Here is a 17,159-nt window from a genome sequence, read left to right as displayed (position 1 = left end):
GAAAAGGAAAGGCTACCAAGCTGAGGGAGAGGTTACCGAGCTATCCGAAAAAACAACATGGCGGACAACGGGGCGAAAAGAGCGAGTGTGGAGTTTTTTCAATATTTAATCAATTCTTCCGAAAGGTTTGGCATATTGACACGTTGTAAAGAAAGGATTGAAAAAATCTACGTTGCTTTATAAAGTTCAATTTTCTTGTTTTTCTTAGCTGTGTGGACGACAAGGTGTGTGTTGTGGGGATTTTCGGCAAAGACAATCTCGGCTACAAATCCAAGGCTGTACATTTGAATGGAACCATTGGAAAAGAAGTCTTCAAGGTTTGTTGTATCCGTCCGTTAGAAAACGAACACGCACTCTAGATCCCCCCGAGTCGTGAAATACCTGGTCTTTGCACGGCATGATAAGAGCTTAATTGTTTCAAGTCAATAACATTGTAAATTGTCCCAGTGTAATTTGGATTTTGAAAAAACGGTACATACAAATTACTAAATTAATTTGCTACTGTATTAATCTTCCTGTACACGACAAATTCACTATCTTACCAGTACCTACCCCTTAGTTACCCCCCCCCCCCACCCCCTTTCTCCCCTGCCGTAACTCTAGCAGTTACACTCCAGTTGGTAGTTGGCAGGACTTAAGAGATCCCACTTTACTACTCTGATTCTATTAAAAAAAAAAAAAAAATCATCAAAATTGGCCTCTATATCTGTGTGAGCAATTGGGTAGGGATGGCTAAAAACTTAACTCTGAGAGTGTGGCCACCTATTCCAGCTGTGCCAGCACAGGTTTGGGGAGCAGGCATAGCACAGTGGTAGGAGCACTCGCCTCCCACCAATGTGGCTCAGGTTCGAATGCTCGACCCATAAGTGGGTTAAGATTTTTCTGGGTTCTCAACTTGCTTCGGCCCTATCCCCCACTCGGGGGCAAGGAACTAAGCAACTTGCTCAAAGGGTGTTTCTCTGGGTTCTCCGGTTTCCCTCCCTCCACAAAAACCAACACTTCTTAGTGGGAATTCCGATTTGATTTAGAAACAGTGGACAAAGAGCATCTTTTTTTGCATTTCATAGATTGACTTTCTGGATAGTGCATTCAAAAAGAAGGACACAAATGATTTTTCGGTGAGTAACAAGTAGGATGTTATTTACTGTTAAGAAATAGAAAACATGTTCCGTGTTTCTATTTAAACAATAGAGTGTTTCTGTTGAGGAACTATTGGGTGATAGCTACCCCATGGAAATTTGATGTTCTTAAAACAAACGTGCTAGTTCCAAGAACATCAAATTTCCAAGGGGCAACTATCAGACTGATAGTTCCGAGACATAAACACTCTATTGTCTTTATTGTTCACCACTAAAGTTTCTTCTGTACGCCAGTTCAAAAATCATATTGAATTATTTTCAACACTTTTACAGTAGATGAAAGCCATGACAGCCACAAGTAAAATTCGAAAATGAAAACCAACAAAAACCCGCTTAATACAATTTCAAGTCTTTATTTCTTAGAAACCTGCTTGTTCAGAGAAAATTTTTCATGGACGAGTACTATCCGTCCGGGTATTTTCCGCGGATGGGCACTATGGGCTGATAGTTTCTCTCTGTGGACGAACACTATTGCAACATGTGATCAATTTAGACCAATAAAAATCAGAAAAAATTTATTGGTGAACTATAACCTGAGGGTTGTCCAATACTGTCAAGTAGATTCCATCAGAAAAGGGATCTTACGAATCATTCAACTCGACAAATGGAGAATGTTATTGACGATCCAACAGGTTGAGTTGTCGATTGGAAAATTGCATCTCATTAGCAGGACTTGAAAAACATTTCACGATATTCTTTTGGCAGGGCCCCAGTGTAACTTTGTCGATTCGATCGATTTGTTTGACTCGTCGAATGGAGAATTTTATTGATGATTTGACAAGTGGAGTTGTCGATCGGAAAATTGCATCTCATTAGTGGGACTGAAAAAATATTTCACGATATTCTTGTGGCAGGGCCCCAGTGAAACTTTGTCGATTTGATGGATTTGCTCGATTCGTCAAATGGAGAATTTCATTGACGATCCGACAAGTGGAGTTGTCGATCGGAAAATTGCATCTCATTTATACAACCTTTGGTGTTTTTAGAACGAAGAATATTCATGTATTTGTCCTCTTTCACCGGTGTTTTTAGAATGAGGAATATTCGTGTGTTGATGTACTCTTTCACTGTGCTTTTCTTATAGCAACGTAAATGACTATGCAATGTTTCGTTTATACTACCTTTGGTATTTTTAGAACGAGGAATATTCATGTATTTATGTCCTCTTTCACCGGTGTTTTTAGAACAAGGAATATCCATGTGTTTATGTACTCTTTCACCGTGCTTCTCTTATAGCAGCGTAAATGACTATGCAATGTTTTGTTTATACTACCTTTGGTGTTTTTAGAATGAGGAATATTCATGTGTTTATGTCCTCTTTCACAGTGCTTTCGTTATAATAGCCTGTGAACGAATCGACAACGTTGGACCGCTGCGTCTGTTGATGCTAATGAGATGCGATTTTCCGATCAACAACATCCATGTTTCGCGGTCGTGTCCATTCGATGAATCGAACGAATCGGTCGAATCGACAACGTTGGACCGCCGGGTCTGTTGTCACTAATGAGATGTGATTTTCCGATGGACAACATCCAGGTTTCGGGTCATGTCCATTCGATGAATCGATCAATCCGACAGGCTTTATATCCAGCTAATAGCTAATGAGATGTATTTTTCCGATCGACAACAAATAGAAAGTTCTCTTTTCCGATGGAATCTACTCAGCAGTATTGGATATGAGTGCACAAGTGGGAGTTTGGGAGAATGAGAAATGCTGTGTTCCAACATGAGCTCACAGGCCAGTGTTTCCACAGCTTTTTGAGTTCTCCCAAATTTTCACAACTGTTTCTACAACTCAAAAGAAACACGGAACATGTTTTCTGAAAACAATTTGTTTACGTTGATCATCAAAATGAAAATTCTTTTTGCTCATGTCATCATTATGTCAAGAGCTCAGTCTTGTTCTGTGTTTCTCTTGAATTTTAACATTACAGCTTTTAGCATGTGCTCCCTGAAAGGTTGTTCTTTTAATAACGCTTTTCTACATTCGAATTTAAAAAAAAAAATTCTTAATGTCCATAGAATTGGAGGTTATTGGACATTATCAATGAAAGTAATTTCTTCATTTTATTTATTTTTAGTGTGATATCGATGTCTATCATGACGTTGAGCAAAGGATAATTTATCTACACCTTGTCTCTGTTTATGATGTGTCAAGACTGTTACAGCTTTGTAAACAAGCCCCACAAGAAGCGCAAAATGCTGTAAGTTGTATTCAAGAAAATTATCAGCTTTCACAAATATGAGGTAACTTCATGGTTGATGATTATACAACGGTATTTTCATTCAGAGGTTATGAATTTTTGATTGAATCTTGATCAAGAGAATGTGTTTGTGATTCTTCATAACAAATAAATAAAAGTTATAATACATGTATGTAGAAGCAATAATTAGTATTACTTAGTTAGAGGGTATTTTTATATTTTATTAAATTTAATATTGAATGTACATTCAATTTATCAGGAGTCTCACCAGTACTGGATGTCGCATGAATACTATTATGCCTGTGCCCTTATGTTCCTGTTCTCTGTCTCTCATATTGTTGTTGTAAGTACATAGAAGACATTACATGGCGGCACAAAGATATGAATGTTATGTTTGAGTGATAAAAACAATATTTTATGAACAAGTACAGCGTGGGAGTAAAATATTGTTTATAACAAAATTCATACACATGTATCTTTAGCTAATGCTGTGTAATTTACTTTTTATGATATACAATGTATTCTAAGACAAACTGACTCTTTGCACAAACAACTCTGAAAAAGCGGGAAATGATGTCATCAATATTGTTACCAGTGCAGATGTGGAAAATACACCACTCAGGTCCCAGATGTAGTTTTGTTAATCGTGTTCATGACTGTTATGAGTGATGTATTTTCCAGTAAAACATCCATGTCTACATAACAAGTGTAGTTATTATTTCTATTTGTTAGTTTTGAAGTACATGTACTTGCTAAGAGTTTTTCTGCTGAATTCTTTGAACTTGTCTACTGGCCAGTCAAGACTGAACTATTTACACATGTAGAACCTTTTCCCTGGTTTACTTACTATTTTGTTTATATGGGGACGGAATTGATATCCACAGGTGGAGAGGAGTATACAGTCTTTGCATTAAGTTACTGTGAGGTAGAATCAAGAGTACACATTTTGAGAACTATCACTTGTTTTTCATAATAAATGTACATATATGTTTGAAAATGTTACTTTTGTTTTCCTCTCTCTGCTGTGGTGGTACACATTCATGTATCAAATAGAATATAAATTTTATTTAAAAATATCAATAAAACTTACATGTATTTTCTTTTTCAGCTTTTGCAACCTTCACAGACATTTGATCTTAGTTACATCAGACTGTTTCGCACACTGGCTTCAACAAGGTATGTAATTATGTACAAATCCATATGTACATGTACATGTAGTCTTGTAGACCACTGAATGTGATTATGTCACATGCTCACATGTATGCAAACCAAATTTTTATGTTTTATAAGGGGGGTGGGTCATGTAATTTTCAACCTTCATTTAGGGGTGGGTCAGTTAGAAAGGAAAAGGAAGTGGTGGGTCATGTGTTTTTTATGCACCACATTTCCAAATACTCTGCGTCGTCTATACTTTTTGACCAGTCCCTAAGCCCTGGGCTTATACACACCTGCCAGTCATAAAGTATTAGGGGTATGGTAGTACATATAGTCATTTATGTATTGCTTTTTTTAATCTTCATGATAGACACCAGTTACTGCCTCAGATTTCCCAGTTGTTGTCTGGTGTAGAAGGTATCCCAGACATTTGGAGGCAAACAGGCAGACCATGTATCCCCAGACTGGTTTGTTCTTTAAAGCAGGTTGGTCAAAACTGTTTTACGTTTTTCTCACTTGCACACGTCAACAATGGGTGCATTCCTTGGAGGTGATCTGAATCATGGTGCAACAAAGGAGCTGATGAATCTGTGACCAGAGTGGATTCATCATTTCCTTTGATGCACCATGATCTGGGTGATCTTGGATCACTGATCCTCACCCAGATCACCCCAACTTAGTACTACTCCCAACAAGTGTGAACTTTGTAATGCAAATTGCAAGTGCTTGTTCATGATTTTTCAGTATAAAACCTACAGATTAATTAACATTAAATATTAGCCAAAAAAAAACTGGGATCTTGTATGGGTTATATAGATTCTTGAATCAGTTATTGTGGTCAGCTAGTGTTCAATTACTGACTGTCATTTCCAGTCCTTAACTGGGCATTAAAACTAACAAAAGAAGATGTTTACACCCTTGATGACTTTTAATTATCAAATGACATTCTGTTCTTCTAGCGTGTTGCATTTGTGGACCCATCCCAAGTGGTAAGTCTTAAATTACTGGAAACACTAATCTGTAGGTCAGTTACTTGCATTCACCGGCATGTACATTTGATTGCATTGACGAAGTGGAACGCAAACCTAATTTTGACCTGTGGCTTTTCAGAGTTGGTCTCGCTGTGCACGGTTCTAGGCTGAAAAAAACCACATTCCTGTAACGACACCAAAATGGCCACCCCGCTTGATTTTTGCAGGGGCATGCCACGGCCAGTAAACTGGTACCGTTTAATGCTAAGACATGTGATAAGACATGTGGCGAACATGTGAGTATGTGAGCAGGCCATGTGAGCTTGTCTTTCTGATGGATCCTTTTTTGTCCTCTTTCTGTTCAGTCGCCATACGCCTCACTATTATGTGCCCTCAGCGTTAGATTTTGGCAAATTTAAACGCTTCGAGGGCAACATTTATCGCAATCTGAGGGAATTGTCCTTGTTTATTACACGGCTTGGCTTTGGGATGATAACCGTGGGAACGGCTACATTTTGATTGCATTTGTTGATTAGTTCCAGTCGCGACAGATAGCTCAGTCTTTATCCGGTCGAAATTTTATTGTTTGGAATCGGTGGAAAAGTACTCTGAAGGCAAGATCCATAAGACTACTTTATTCATCACGGGAAATACTCGAATTAGTCGCGAAATGAGCACGCGACTGCAAATGCTAGCTTAGAATAATGTACGTAATTTAAATATTCTATGAAACTTGAGAGTCTACAGAAACTGACAGCGTCACGCAACGTATCAACAAATCGTGACCTCTTCACAAGCATGGACTTTGACACTATGCATATCTGATTCTAAAACCTCGGTTGCTGCTGAAAAATGTTGATTTTAGCAGTAGGCAAAGGTTGAAAGTCAGCTAGTGTAGTCATTTATTTACGATATATAATTATATATTAAAGTGAGAGTGTCGAACGCACTCTCATAATCTCTGATTACTACTAGTTATTATTAATAGTCCTGGTATGTTTTAGTGCTGGTATCGATATATGTGACAGTTTGTTTACTATGAGACAATAAATTTGAACTTTATATGTCATTATTACATGTATATGGCTTGTGTTTGTAGCCGATAAAAGCCACATTCCGATTGGCTAATGCAAGGGCATTATTTTCACATATTGACCACCAGCCAATTACAGGCTAACAAAAACAAAGCAAAAAGCCATAATTATATTACTGTAATGTTAACCTCAACCGTTTCGTCTTTATGGAAAAATCTCAAACCTCAGCCTTGCTGTATTAACCTTGCTATCGCTTGGTCAATAAGGCAAACTTTTGGTCTGAGATTTTCTTGTTAAGACCTCACTTTGGGTTAACAAGTAGTTTATCACAATCAAGTCAGATATTGTATTTATTAGGACTAATTTTGTTCATTTCAGTCTGGTAAGAGCCAGGATACCTATGCAAGCAAGACTAAGGGAAAGCAACAAGTAAGTTAAATAAGAAGTGATCAATGTTCAGAGGTTCTTGACAAACGTACATGTAATGTACTGGAAATTTGGTTGGATTACAAATAAAATTTCCTCATTGTATCTCAGACCACCACACCACAGAAGAAACTTCAGCACGCTGTTGAGGATCAGCTTTACAGCATTATGAGGAAGGCAAGACTGCTAGGCAGTCTGAGGTGAGCCCTGTGCATCCGGTAAATAACACTAGTCAATAACAAAATGATATTAATTAAAAGGGTGGGGTGGGGGTGGGGCGGGGCGGGTTGGAGATCCCATATAAAAAGTACAGGGGTGCTTGTCATATCTTTTAGGGATTTAAAAAGGTTTTGGTATAATAATAATAATAATAATAATAATAATAATAATAATAATAATAATCTATTGGTATCTCTTGGGTGTTCAGTCTCAAAAGGTCCACAGCGGGAGCTTTCGCAGTACCTCATACAACTTAAACATTGTTGTTCTTAATCCACAGTTCCAGCTCGTTGTTTACTGTGAACTCAAGCCATGCCTTTGTCCACGTGCAACCGTGCTCCACGGACTTTGACCCTGTGGCAATTCTTCTGAACACTCTCGCAAAACCTGCCATCAACACACAGTGGGGTAAGTTGTTACATTTGTCATTGCTCTTTATTGACAGTTATTGTTCAGAAGCGAGTTAATCACTGTTAAATATTTCCATAGTGGAATCAAGCCCTCTGCTGAGAAACAGCAAATTCCTGAAAAGAGAGGTTCCAGAATCAGGAGGGGACAGTGACTTGATGAATTCCACGGACGACGTGTTGTTCAGAGATTACCTCAAGCAACAGATCGATCATCTGATGACAGGAGATGCTGGTCGTGATGGGGTGGCTGAGGGACGCCGGGGAACACATGTGGAGGTACTGGACATTATATAAACATTAGCCTCCATTTAACTAGCCTGCTCTTAGATTACCATTTGGAGCGAAAATACATGGTATGATTGGATATATGTCCGCGGACATAATCTGTTCCGAGAAGCGAGCAGTTTTCCGAGCGCTTCATTAGCTCGAGGAAAACTGTGAACTTTGAGGAACAGATAATAGAGTTCTAAATTGCTTGCGTCACGTCGTCATGGGAGAAGAATTTATCCAGCCATATTTTCACGCCAAATGGAGGCTATTATGTTTATAATCCTTCAAATATTTTTCGCAACACGCGCAGTTTTGAAAATTGAGGATTATCACTCGGGTACCGTTATTCCTCAGCTTAAGCTGAGGAATATTCAGTCACGTACATGTACACCCTCTCCCTTCTTATAAGTTTCTCTCTCAGCAACCCCCCCCCCTCCCCCCCTCACCCCGGCGCTTCCTCACAGCTGCATGTACACGCAAAGTTTCATTTACCTTGTCCATTCCACGAGCATTTCTTTATCTCGTCACATGTATAAGTTATTAATTTTTTTTTTTTTTTTCCTCGCACGTTGGTGCTTTCAGGTTCCTTCATGTCGTCTGTGGGCACGTGTGTCGCTGGCGCTGTTCGAGTTTTTCTTGACTCCAAAGAGTGACTTGATTGCTCCTCTTACGGCAATGGCGTCTCATCTGGATCTCGACATGAAGTTCTCTGAGGCGTAAGTGTTACGTCCATTACTCAGTGTTCCATTAACGCGTTCACTGGTGGGTTACGAAGTGAATTGTTGAGGCGTGCATCTTGTACAGCTGTAGAAGCTGAATATTCTGTGACACGCCCCAAAAACGTCGCGTACGGAAAATATAAACAAAACACAAAATCAAACACAAAAACAAAAACAAAACTGAACAAAAGTAGAAAAAAAAAAGCACGCACACTTTTCTATTGACCTTGATTTTCCGTGAGATAAGCAGAGGAAGTATCTTGGTTTCCGATCAGTAAAGTTTAGCAAGCGTAGTCAAAATGTCCAACCAAGTCACTGGAAAATCACTTTGCAAGGTAATTTTGTTCTTTCCATGCTTCCCTTCGGTACACACCAGGGAACATGTTGGGGCCGGCGGTAGTTTCCTCATGCGATATGCCCGGTTTTGCCAAAAAGTTCTGTAATTTTGTCCCTGCAATCTGTTACTTGAAATTCAGCTGGTTTGAATTTGTGCGTCATGAAGTAGGGACAAAATGACCTCTGTTTTCAATGTCGCATCGTATGCACTTCTCTTGCAAACTGTCCCCGCTACAACATAGAAATGAGCCGATATCCGCTCCGTGTGCAGAAACTTGCGTACTATGTGTACGTGCGGCGTACACACAAAGGGGCGTGTCCCTGCTTCACTTCTCTGTAACATACATGTATGCCCTAACTAGTGCGTGTCGACCTTAATTTGATTTTAAGTTACGTCTATCCATCTATTGTATGTACTTGAACTTGATTTTGTCACAACACCTACATGATTATCAGTCGTTCTTTGATCCCATACGTACCTGCTCTACGTTACTCCCGTGGAATCTGGAGACCTGTTCAATCCATAGAGCACTCTGTACTTACCCTTAATCTCGTAATCGCGGAAAAGGAGAATGAAACGACTTTCATCGTCTCTCTTTTCCACCGCATATATTCCTTGCTCGATGTCTGTAGTGCGTAATTACCTCGGCAAAATACCTCATCGCAGATGTAGAAGATTCTTTATTTCTATATTTCCTCTATTTACCCAGACGCTGTCGGAAGGCAATACCTGTGGCTACGAGTGCTTACTTAGAAAATCTACCGTCACACTACACTCAGAATGTACACTTGAACCAGGTTGGCAGCTTTGTTATAATTTGGCGGGACTTCTTGAAGACGTTGTGTGGTTTTGCACTCGCTTTGGCATAGAGACAATTCGAATTAATGCAGTGATGGTTTATTGTATTTTCAGCTGTCTCAAGCTCTCCGCGTGTTTTCTTTGCACGCTCGCGGACCTGCATTTGAACACTACGCCGCCCAATTTCAGGATGAGTGCAACAAGGTTTGTTGGCGAGTACATCTTTTTTGCAGGGTTTTTTAATTCGATTTTGTCAAATATTAGAAAAAGAAAGATAACAATAAAAAAAGGCGAAGGAAACGCTAGCCGTGACCAGAAATTTGATAAACACCTCACTGAGTTATCTTTACGAGGAGTTACCTTTCTAGTCTTTTGTCAGCTACTTGAATTTTTCCTCATAATTATTAAGTGGGTGTGGTTTGACTGTACTTAGATTTCACACAAATGTAATTATTTCAATGTATTTTTTCGTAATAATTCTGAAGGTATGGATGAATGGAAGACAACTTTGCGAGGAGCGCAGCTTAACAGGACGCCATTGCGTTTATCCGGTAAGCCATTTTTCTTTTCTTTTAAATTCTTCATTCTTTTTGGTTTATTAGTTATCATTATTGGGACGTTCTTCCGCCTCAATAGACTATTGCATGTTGTGTCGATCCATTTTACTATAATGCTGTCTTTTAATTTGTGGAAACTTGCATACTGTGTCTCCAGCTCAAACAAAAAAAAAAGCCAGCACAAACTTAACTTGGTTTGCTTGCAGTAAATAAAGTTGCTAACAGTAGTATTGAGACCAAAAGGAAAGGAGGGGTCGCTATCAATTAAAATCAGCGCAGTGTAGTCGACGTACGGTTCTTTGTACCGTTTATTGTGATATTTTTACGTCCCAGTACCACCGGGTCCCGGCCGACGGAGAGCTTCCCTCGGACCCAGTCTCTGAAGAGTCTAAGGAGTTGGGTGTCATTCCATGTAAGCCTCACTCAAGTCGGATCACCAGTGTCTGTGCTTGCAACTGTGGAAGAATACAGGATCATAGAGAAGACCCTTTTGATCTCAAGGTAAGAAATCATTGCTTTGCTTTTACAGATACAAAGAGTGGTTTTCAATTGAGTGTCATAAAACCAAAGCCAAACAAATTACTTAACAATTAAGCCCCGGCCAAAGGATCGCAACATTTCAACACAACATATGCCAACGTTGTTGGCCCAGCATTTGCAAGCTCCGGCCAAACGATGGCAACATTTGAACGCAACATATCGCAACGTTGTGTTGCGACATGTTGGGTGTTGAAAATCAACCTAGTGCGCATGCCCTGGCGCAACATTGTTGCACGAACCTGGCCAAACGAGTACAACATCATGCAACATCCCCAAATGTTGCATGGAAAATTTGACCAATTTCAAATTGGAGCCAACAGCACCCAACATGTCGCAACATGTTGCAACAGGGTGGCCAAACGCGCGCAACATGTTGCGCCCAACAGTATTGGGATATGCTGCGTTGAAATGTTGCGATCATTTGGTAGGGGCTTTACACGACTCAGCCAATCTCAAATCGTAGTAAAACGACAACCAAGTACAGTAATCGCCTAGTTACTTTCGACTCTTAATTGAAAACCGTTCTAAAACCTGTACAGATGTGTTGTTTGCAGTCAGTAATAAATAGTGTCAAATAAGATGATTTCAGATTCACATGTTTTCTATCTGAAGTTTGTAACCCCATGCGTCAGGATATAAATATGCCCTGGATGGTTCGTTCGTTCGCTTTGTTCGTTGGTTCGGTCGGTCAGTCGGTCTTGCGCTCGTGCGGTCTTTCGTTCGTTCCTTCGATGGTTGGTTGGTTCGTTTCGTTGTTTCTTCGTTTGATTGTACCTTAGTTCATTTGCTTGTTTTCAATTAATTCTAGAGCTAATTAATTATTTTCAGGCAGCTAACTTGGACTTCTTCCAATTGCTGGAAACAAAATGCTGTGCCTTGCTGGTTCATCTCTTCTTTCCATTTCATCCTATCTTCTCGTCTACAAAAGCTTTAAACAAAGTCCCGGAAGAACCAGCTGATGAGGGACCCATCCTGGAAATGCCTTCAGAGGTGGAAAACCCTTCAGGCGAGGAAGTCAGTTCCGGGGGAGGTATTGATGAAGAACATGCGGGAAATGAAACATCTATCGGTGAAAACTTAGTTCCATCTGTTGATACCCCGAGTGGAACAATACCCATTCCTAACGCAGGAATTCCCGGCGGAGCGGAGAATGTTGGGAGCATGGGACACAGTGTGAGCTCCACATACGGAACGAGTGGGTACCAGTCTACGCTCGATATGATGAGTCATGAAGGGCCTGAATTCAGAAGCATGCTGTCGGAACATAAGAGCGTCATCTCCGTGGGAATCCCAGGTGAAATGAGCGTTGGGTATTCCCAAGATAACTTCCCAACGGGAGGTGAGCAAGCCCATCGCGTGAATTCTCCAAAGAGGTTTTCATCACAACGCCAAGAAATAGAAGAGATCTATTTGGAAACCATGTTGACCAGCGACTCGCCAGCTGGTGTACTACCTCGCTTTCCTTCCTGGTCGCTCTGCCGTCTGAGCAGTGCGAGCGGGTATAGTCCCGCAAAGGGTCTGGACCAACCGGGATTTTTCCCGAACAGCAACTTTCTATTGGCTTGGGACATTCCTCTACTGAATGACAGCCAATCGGATTTAACGAGCCAGTTTGATGGACAGGGAAAACACCTTGGTTCTAAGCAAATGACGGAAGAAGCGTGGCCTACGTTGAATGAGCTTCCTTCCGCCGGAAGTAATATTTCAACACTTCCTCTGCACCAGGCCCTCTCTTACGCTCGTCGTCAATGTGCAGATTACAAAGGAAACACCCCGCCTTTAGTTTCAAATTCGGCACCAGGAAAAGGTACTTCCGGCCCATCTCGACAGCGAGGAAGGCCTTCTCGTGAAGGGGCGTTACCAACGGTGAGGGCTTACATAGGAGAGGAATACGAGTGCCCCAGGGGACATCGGTGAGTACACGAGAATTGCTGGGACTCTGACGGAATCTTAAGTGAATGTGCAAGTTGTCAGCTGTGTGGGATGTTTCCATAAGAATGGTAATCCTAATTTCCTAATCTTAAATACAGCTAGAACTCTCCCGATGAGAACCTCCCTACTTTCTTCCACTGACCGTTAAGTATAATGACAGGACTAACATAAAGCATCTAGCAAGGTACCTCGTGCGAGTTGACATGAGTTATTCTAATGCGCAGGGCCTTCAGAAAGTAATGAAAAGCATTGACAGCAATGCACCACCTTGCGATCCAAATAGAGGCTTGGGGCAATTTGAGACTCAAAAAAGCGCATGCTATTATCCAATTTTTGTAATACCTTAATTAGTTTTTCAGTTTTGTTTCAACACATTTTGAACTCAAATTTAGGTCTCCACCAAATTTTTGGCATGTTTTGTACCATACGGCGAGGAACGGAATAAAAAAACAGGACCTTTAGATACCCATTTAATATTCCCCTCTTTACATTAAAACACTCAACCTACAGTACAATACAAGACAAATTTTATTGTCAACTCCCCATGGGGGCTTTTCAGAGACAATGATAAAGATAATTAAAAAGGAAAAAATACTCAAAGATGATCGATAACCTCTTCCTAACTTGTGTTTCGCACCTTGTCAAGGTTCATTTGCTCGGGTCCTGATAAGATGGTGAAAGCGACCAGTTCCGGTCACGTGAAGGAAACAGCCCACAAGCTGGTGACGTCAGACATGCCTCTGTACTTCCCATGTCCCTGTCGGTCGTCCAAACCGCTCATGGCACAGATGATGCGCGTCTTTGTAGTCACACCTGATTCCCCCGTACTCGTGACTCTTAACCCGCGGGTTCAACCGTCGGCCCCGCCATGTCCCGTGTTCTACCCGGGGGTTAATGCGGGAGTCAGTCTCCCTCCGGGAAGTTTCTGCGTTCTAAGACTTCCGTACGTGTACGTTTCAGAGGAGGGGCCTATTCTGCCACCCAGTGACTCGCAGCCACTGTTGTCGTGTCGCGTGCTGAAGGGGATGTTTTCTTCGATGGGGCATGTTCAGGACATCGCAAGGAGTAATGTGATGGAAGGAAAGCGTTGACGCTTTGAACCTTACCGAAGGATGTGAACTGTGCTAGTTTCAGAGTGATGTGTCAGACAGAGAGGGGAGCAAGCATTGAACAGTGATATCTACTAACCTGTTGCTCTCCGGTGAGTCATTGCTGAGCATTGCGATGCAATGCAACTTACGTCGTTGGACAAGTAACAAAACGGTCTCCTTTCCAAGGTGTAATCTGTTTACCTTTAAGTGAACATTGTACTACTTTCCGTTTACGAGAAACATTGTGCTCTCAAGCCATTTAAAGAATTGTCATACATGTAATGCCTACAATCCCATTTAAGAATTGTTATACATGTAATACCTACAATCCCGGCCAAATGTCCTTGGGACACGTGACAAAATACCAACCGGTGCCCCAATATTTTGAAGTGGGAAGTCATAATTCAATCCCCTCCGCCTCCCCCCTCCGCCAAAGCAATGTTATAATAGTCGCTCTACTTTGGACGAATCAACATAAACATTGTGTTGGTGGTTTTGAGGTAGAGGTTTGATAGAGTTGGACAAAAAGACCATATATTAGCTAAAGTGCAAAGTGTTCCAAGACTTTTGGCCTGGATAATAGTGTTAACTGCAGAGTTCAGCTTTCTGGTTTTGCTCTGAGGAGAACAAACTCAAGGAACCTTCAATTTAGTGCTCAGTTGTGACCGGCTTCCTAGTTATTATTCAGAATTTCTGAGAAAAAGGACAAGAACAACAAGAACGAGAGATTAAGAACTAATCCACGCTAAAACAACAGGCTGAAGTTTTAGCGACTTAGCACGTTTCTGTGCTTCACCATTCCCAATAAATTCCCATGGAGGAAAAAAAGAAGTTATTACCCAAAAAGCCGTTTTTATACGTTCTTAAGGTTACCGTATACCTTCAGGGGTGTCTCACGTCCAAGTGATGTAGCGCGTCCGGTTTAAGCTGTAGATACCTAAACCCCTATATCAAATTAAAGCTTATAGTGCTGGCTATCAAACCATACCAAAAATTTTGAAATAAAATGAAGTGCCGATTTTTTCACGGCCACTAAATGCGAGTGTCCTAATCACCTTTTGGAAGCTACAAGTCAAAGCGAATTTTGTTTTTCGCCAATTTATTTTTTTCCTCGGTTTCAGGACAAAAAGCGCTAAAAAAGCGTGTCTGCGTTTTGCCATATTCAATTGCAGTAAAAAGTTACAGAACATTTTCAAAATAGGATTTGAAAAATGTGAAGTGACCGTACAAAAATTACTCTCGGAGAAAAAATATTTCGAAAGAAACAATTCGCAGACACGTTTTTGGTTTTTATATGTTAATCTAGCTACTGTCCGAATTTGAGGGCAATCAAACAAATCCCCTTTGAGTTGTAACTCTTTAAAGTGTCTGCTTCAAGCGAAAAAATTTATTCGAGAAAACAGCGCAAACAAACTCCGCCCACAAACGCCTTCAACTGGGTTCTCAGATCACTGAGCCAATCAGCGCTTGGAAAATTTATTACCATTAACTCGCGGTGAAATTTACGCGTGAATCTCGAAAAAACCCTTGTGTTTCGCAATGCGCTCAAGGCGGAGAGATAATTTTTCTGTAGCTCGGTTTTTCTTGAAGCTGGTCTGGCAAAATGGGGAAGACGAAAAAGGATACGAACGCTAGAGTGGCTGGGCGACGAGAACAAACTGAACAAAAGAAAGCGCGGCGGAGCAAATGTGCATGGATAATATTCCAATGGATCTCAATGAGTTGGGCGATTCATCGGTATCGGACTCACCAAAAGAGTCAATGTACACGTCGCTGTTATAGCTGTCGAGTTCCCAAACTTTTACAGAATCTTTCTCTACTCTTGACTCGATCTTTTTGCCCGCTTGATACGATAGCTATAGCTTCATCCGTGAGGCCAACTTTCGCTTCTTCACTCATTGATGTGTTTTCATTCGTTCTTCGCTTTTTCGAACTGGTAAACAGAGTTTTCCGTGGTCCATGTTTACTTATAACTTAATAGAATTACATCTAATACGAAAAATGCTTGGATCTGAGTAGCCAGCCAATTCGTGGTATCCATATATTCCCGCGAAAGTAGTCTCGGTTGATTGCGTACACGTTATAGGGCTGTCAATCAAGAGGGAACTTTTACTTCCGGCCGTAACGTAAAACCTCTATTTCTCCGCCAATATTGAGTTTTTTTTCAATTTTGTTTTCAGAAATTAGAGATTACTCTTCGACCATTACTTTGAACCAAAAATCCAAATTTGAAGAAAATTGCCGATCTGAAGGTATACTGTAACCTTAAGGCTTTGGCCTTTCTTAGTGTCAACGTACTTATTAAAACTTTTAAAAAGAGACTGTACATGAAGGGCAAGATCAAAGACAATGCAACATATTTCACTCTTTTTTTTTTTTTTTCAACAATACAAAGAAACAGCAAAAGTGCTGTATCAGTCAACCAACACACGATATAGATTTAAACCGCCTAAACTTGTTACAAAGAACTAAAATGCTAGGCGAAACAATTTCGTGGTTATAACTAGTTACAAAATTACAATATCAGTGGGGGATTCAGGCTCACACACATTCCCATTTTTTTGACAGTCACTCATCTTTCCATCTAACTACATAAATAGAGTATTCGATTGATACAGTCATAACTCATATTATGCATTTCACTCAAGTTTTTTTTTTCTAAAATGCAAAGAAACAACAAAACTGCTATATCAGTCACTCGACACACGATATAGGACTTAAAACGCCGAACCTTGTTTTTTAACCGCGCGGCCATGGGCCGAGCGCGGTTCATGGTTTACCCGTGGTTTTTTAACCGCGCGGCCATGGGCCGAGCGCGGTTCATGGTTCACCCGTGGTTTTTTTAACCCCGCGGCCATGGGCCGAGCGCGGTTCATGGTTGTAGCGTTGCACTTTCGTCCTAGGTGGCAGACATGTCTAACACCTTTTGACCAATTGTACGTGTTGTTGTTTCTTCCAATGAAAATGCGTTGTGGTCGTGTCCTCCGAGATTATTTTACTAGGGGACGGGACGGTGTTTGCCAGTTGAAAGCTCGAAACCTATCGATTGTGACTTATATCGTGAGGGTGTTCTGCCGGATCTTTCTGCATGTTCCGAAACACATTTACAGCTGCCTTTGAAGCTTAATATTGTTGGTAAGAAGCTTTGTGAAGTGTAGTGTATTGTATTATGTTGTTTGTAGAAATGGAGTGAGCAATTTATATGGCTCAAGTCTACGAAGCCATTTCGACATGTTCATCAGCAATCTAAGTTTTGCTGATCGTGTTGCTTTCAAGCGGCACGAACTAAGCTGGCACTAGTTTGTATAGTCCACACTGTTGTGTTTTGCATTTTGCAATTAAGATCTGCCTCCGTCA

The 17,159-nt window shown here is 40.8% G+C and overlaps 1 protein-coding gene across 4 annotated transcripts in view; it reads left to right on the top strand.

The window, feature by feature from the left end:
* The first annotated feature begins 16 nt into the window (after window positions 1–16).
* LOC110050473 (nonsense-mediated mRNA decay factor SMG8-like) overlaps window positions 17–17,159 on the top strand; it is a 24,958-nt gene continuing 7,815 nt past the window's right edge. For all 4 annotated transcript variants that reach the window (XM_089283629.1, XM_089283627.1, XM_089283628.1 and 1 more), the window contains exons 1-20: window positions 17–125; window positions 209–317; window positions 1,068–1,118; window positions 3,221–3,343; window positions 3,603–3,686; window positions 4,452–4,519; window positions 4,869–4,983; window positions 5,458–5,487; window positions 6,882–6,932; window positions 7,041–7,129; window positions 7,429–7,556; window positions 7,638–7,834; window positions 8,411–8,544; window positions 9,594–9,681; window positions 9,797–9,886; window positions 10,168–10,233; window positions 10,573–10,740; window positions 11,608–12,692; window positions 13,358–14,670; window positions 16,073–16,937. In XM_089283629.1, coding sequence (XP_089139755.1) covers window positions 58–125; window positions 209–317; window positions 1,068–1,118; window positions 3,221–3,343; window positions 3,603–3,686; window positions 4,452–4,519; window positions 4,869–4,983; window positions 5,458–5,487; window positions 6,882–6,932; window positions 7,041–7,129; window positions 7,429–7,556; window positions 7,638–7,834; window positions 8,411–8,544; window positions 9,594–9,681; window positions 9,797–9,886; window positions 10,168–10,233; window positions 10,573–10,740; window positions 11,608–12,692; window positions 13,358–13,802 — 3,189 coding nt within the window. In that variant the 5' untranslated portion in view covers window positions 17–57 and the 3' untranslated portion in view covers window positions 13,803–14,670; window positions 16,073–16,937. The remainder of the gene's footprint in view (window positions 126–208; window positions 318–1,067; window positions 1,119–3,220; window positions 3,344–3,602; window positions 3,687–4,451; window positions 4,520–4,868; window positions 4,984–5,457; window positions 5,488–6,881; window positions 6,933–7,040; window positions 7,130–7,428; window positions 7,557–7,637; window positions 7,835–8,410; window positions 8,545–9,593; window positions 9,682–9,796; window positions 9,887–10,167; window positions 10,234–10,572; window positions 10,741–11,607; window positions 12,693–13,357; window positions 14,671–16,072; window positions 16,938–17,159) is intronic.

This window comes from Orbicella faveolata, unplaced genomic scaffold (assembly GCF_042242905.1).
Source record: "Orbicella faveolata isolate gen_17 unplaced genomic scaffold, um_ofav_v1 contig_12, whole genome shotgun sequence".
NCBI lineage: Eukaryota > Metazoa > Cnidaria > Anthozoa > Scleractinia > Merulinidae > Orbicella > Orbicella faveolata.
Note: the sequence above shows the minus strand (reverse complement) of the source record. Positions and strands in the feature narration are given on the sequence as shown.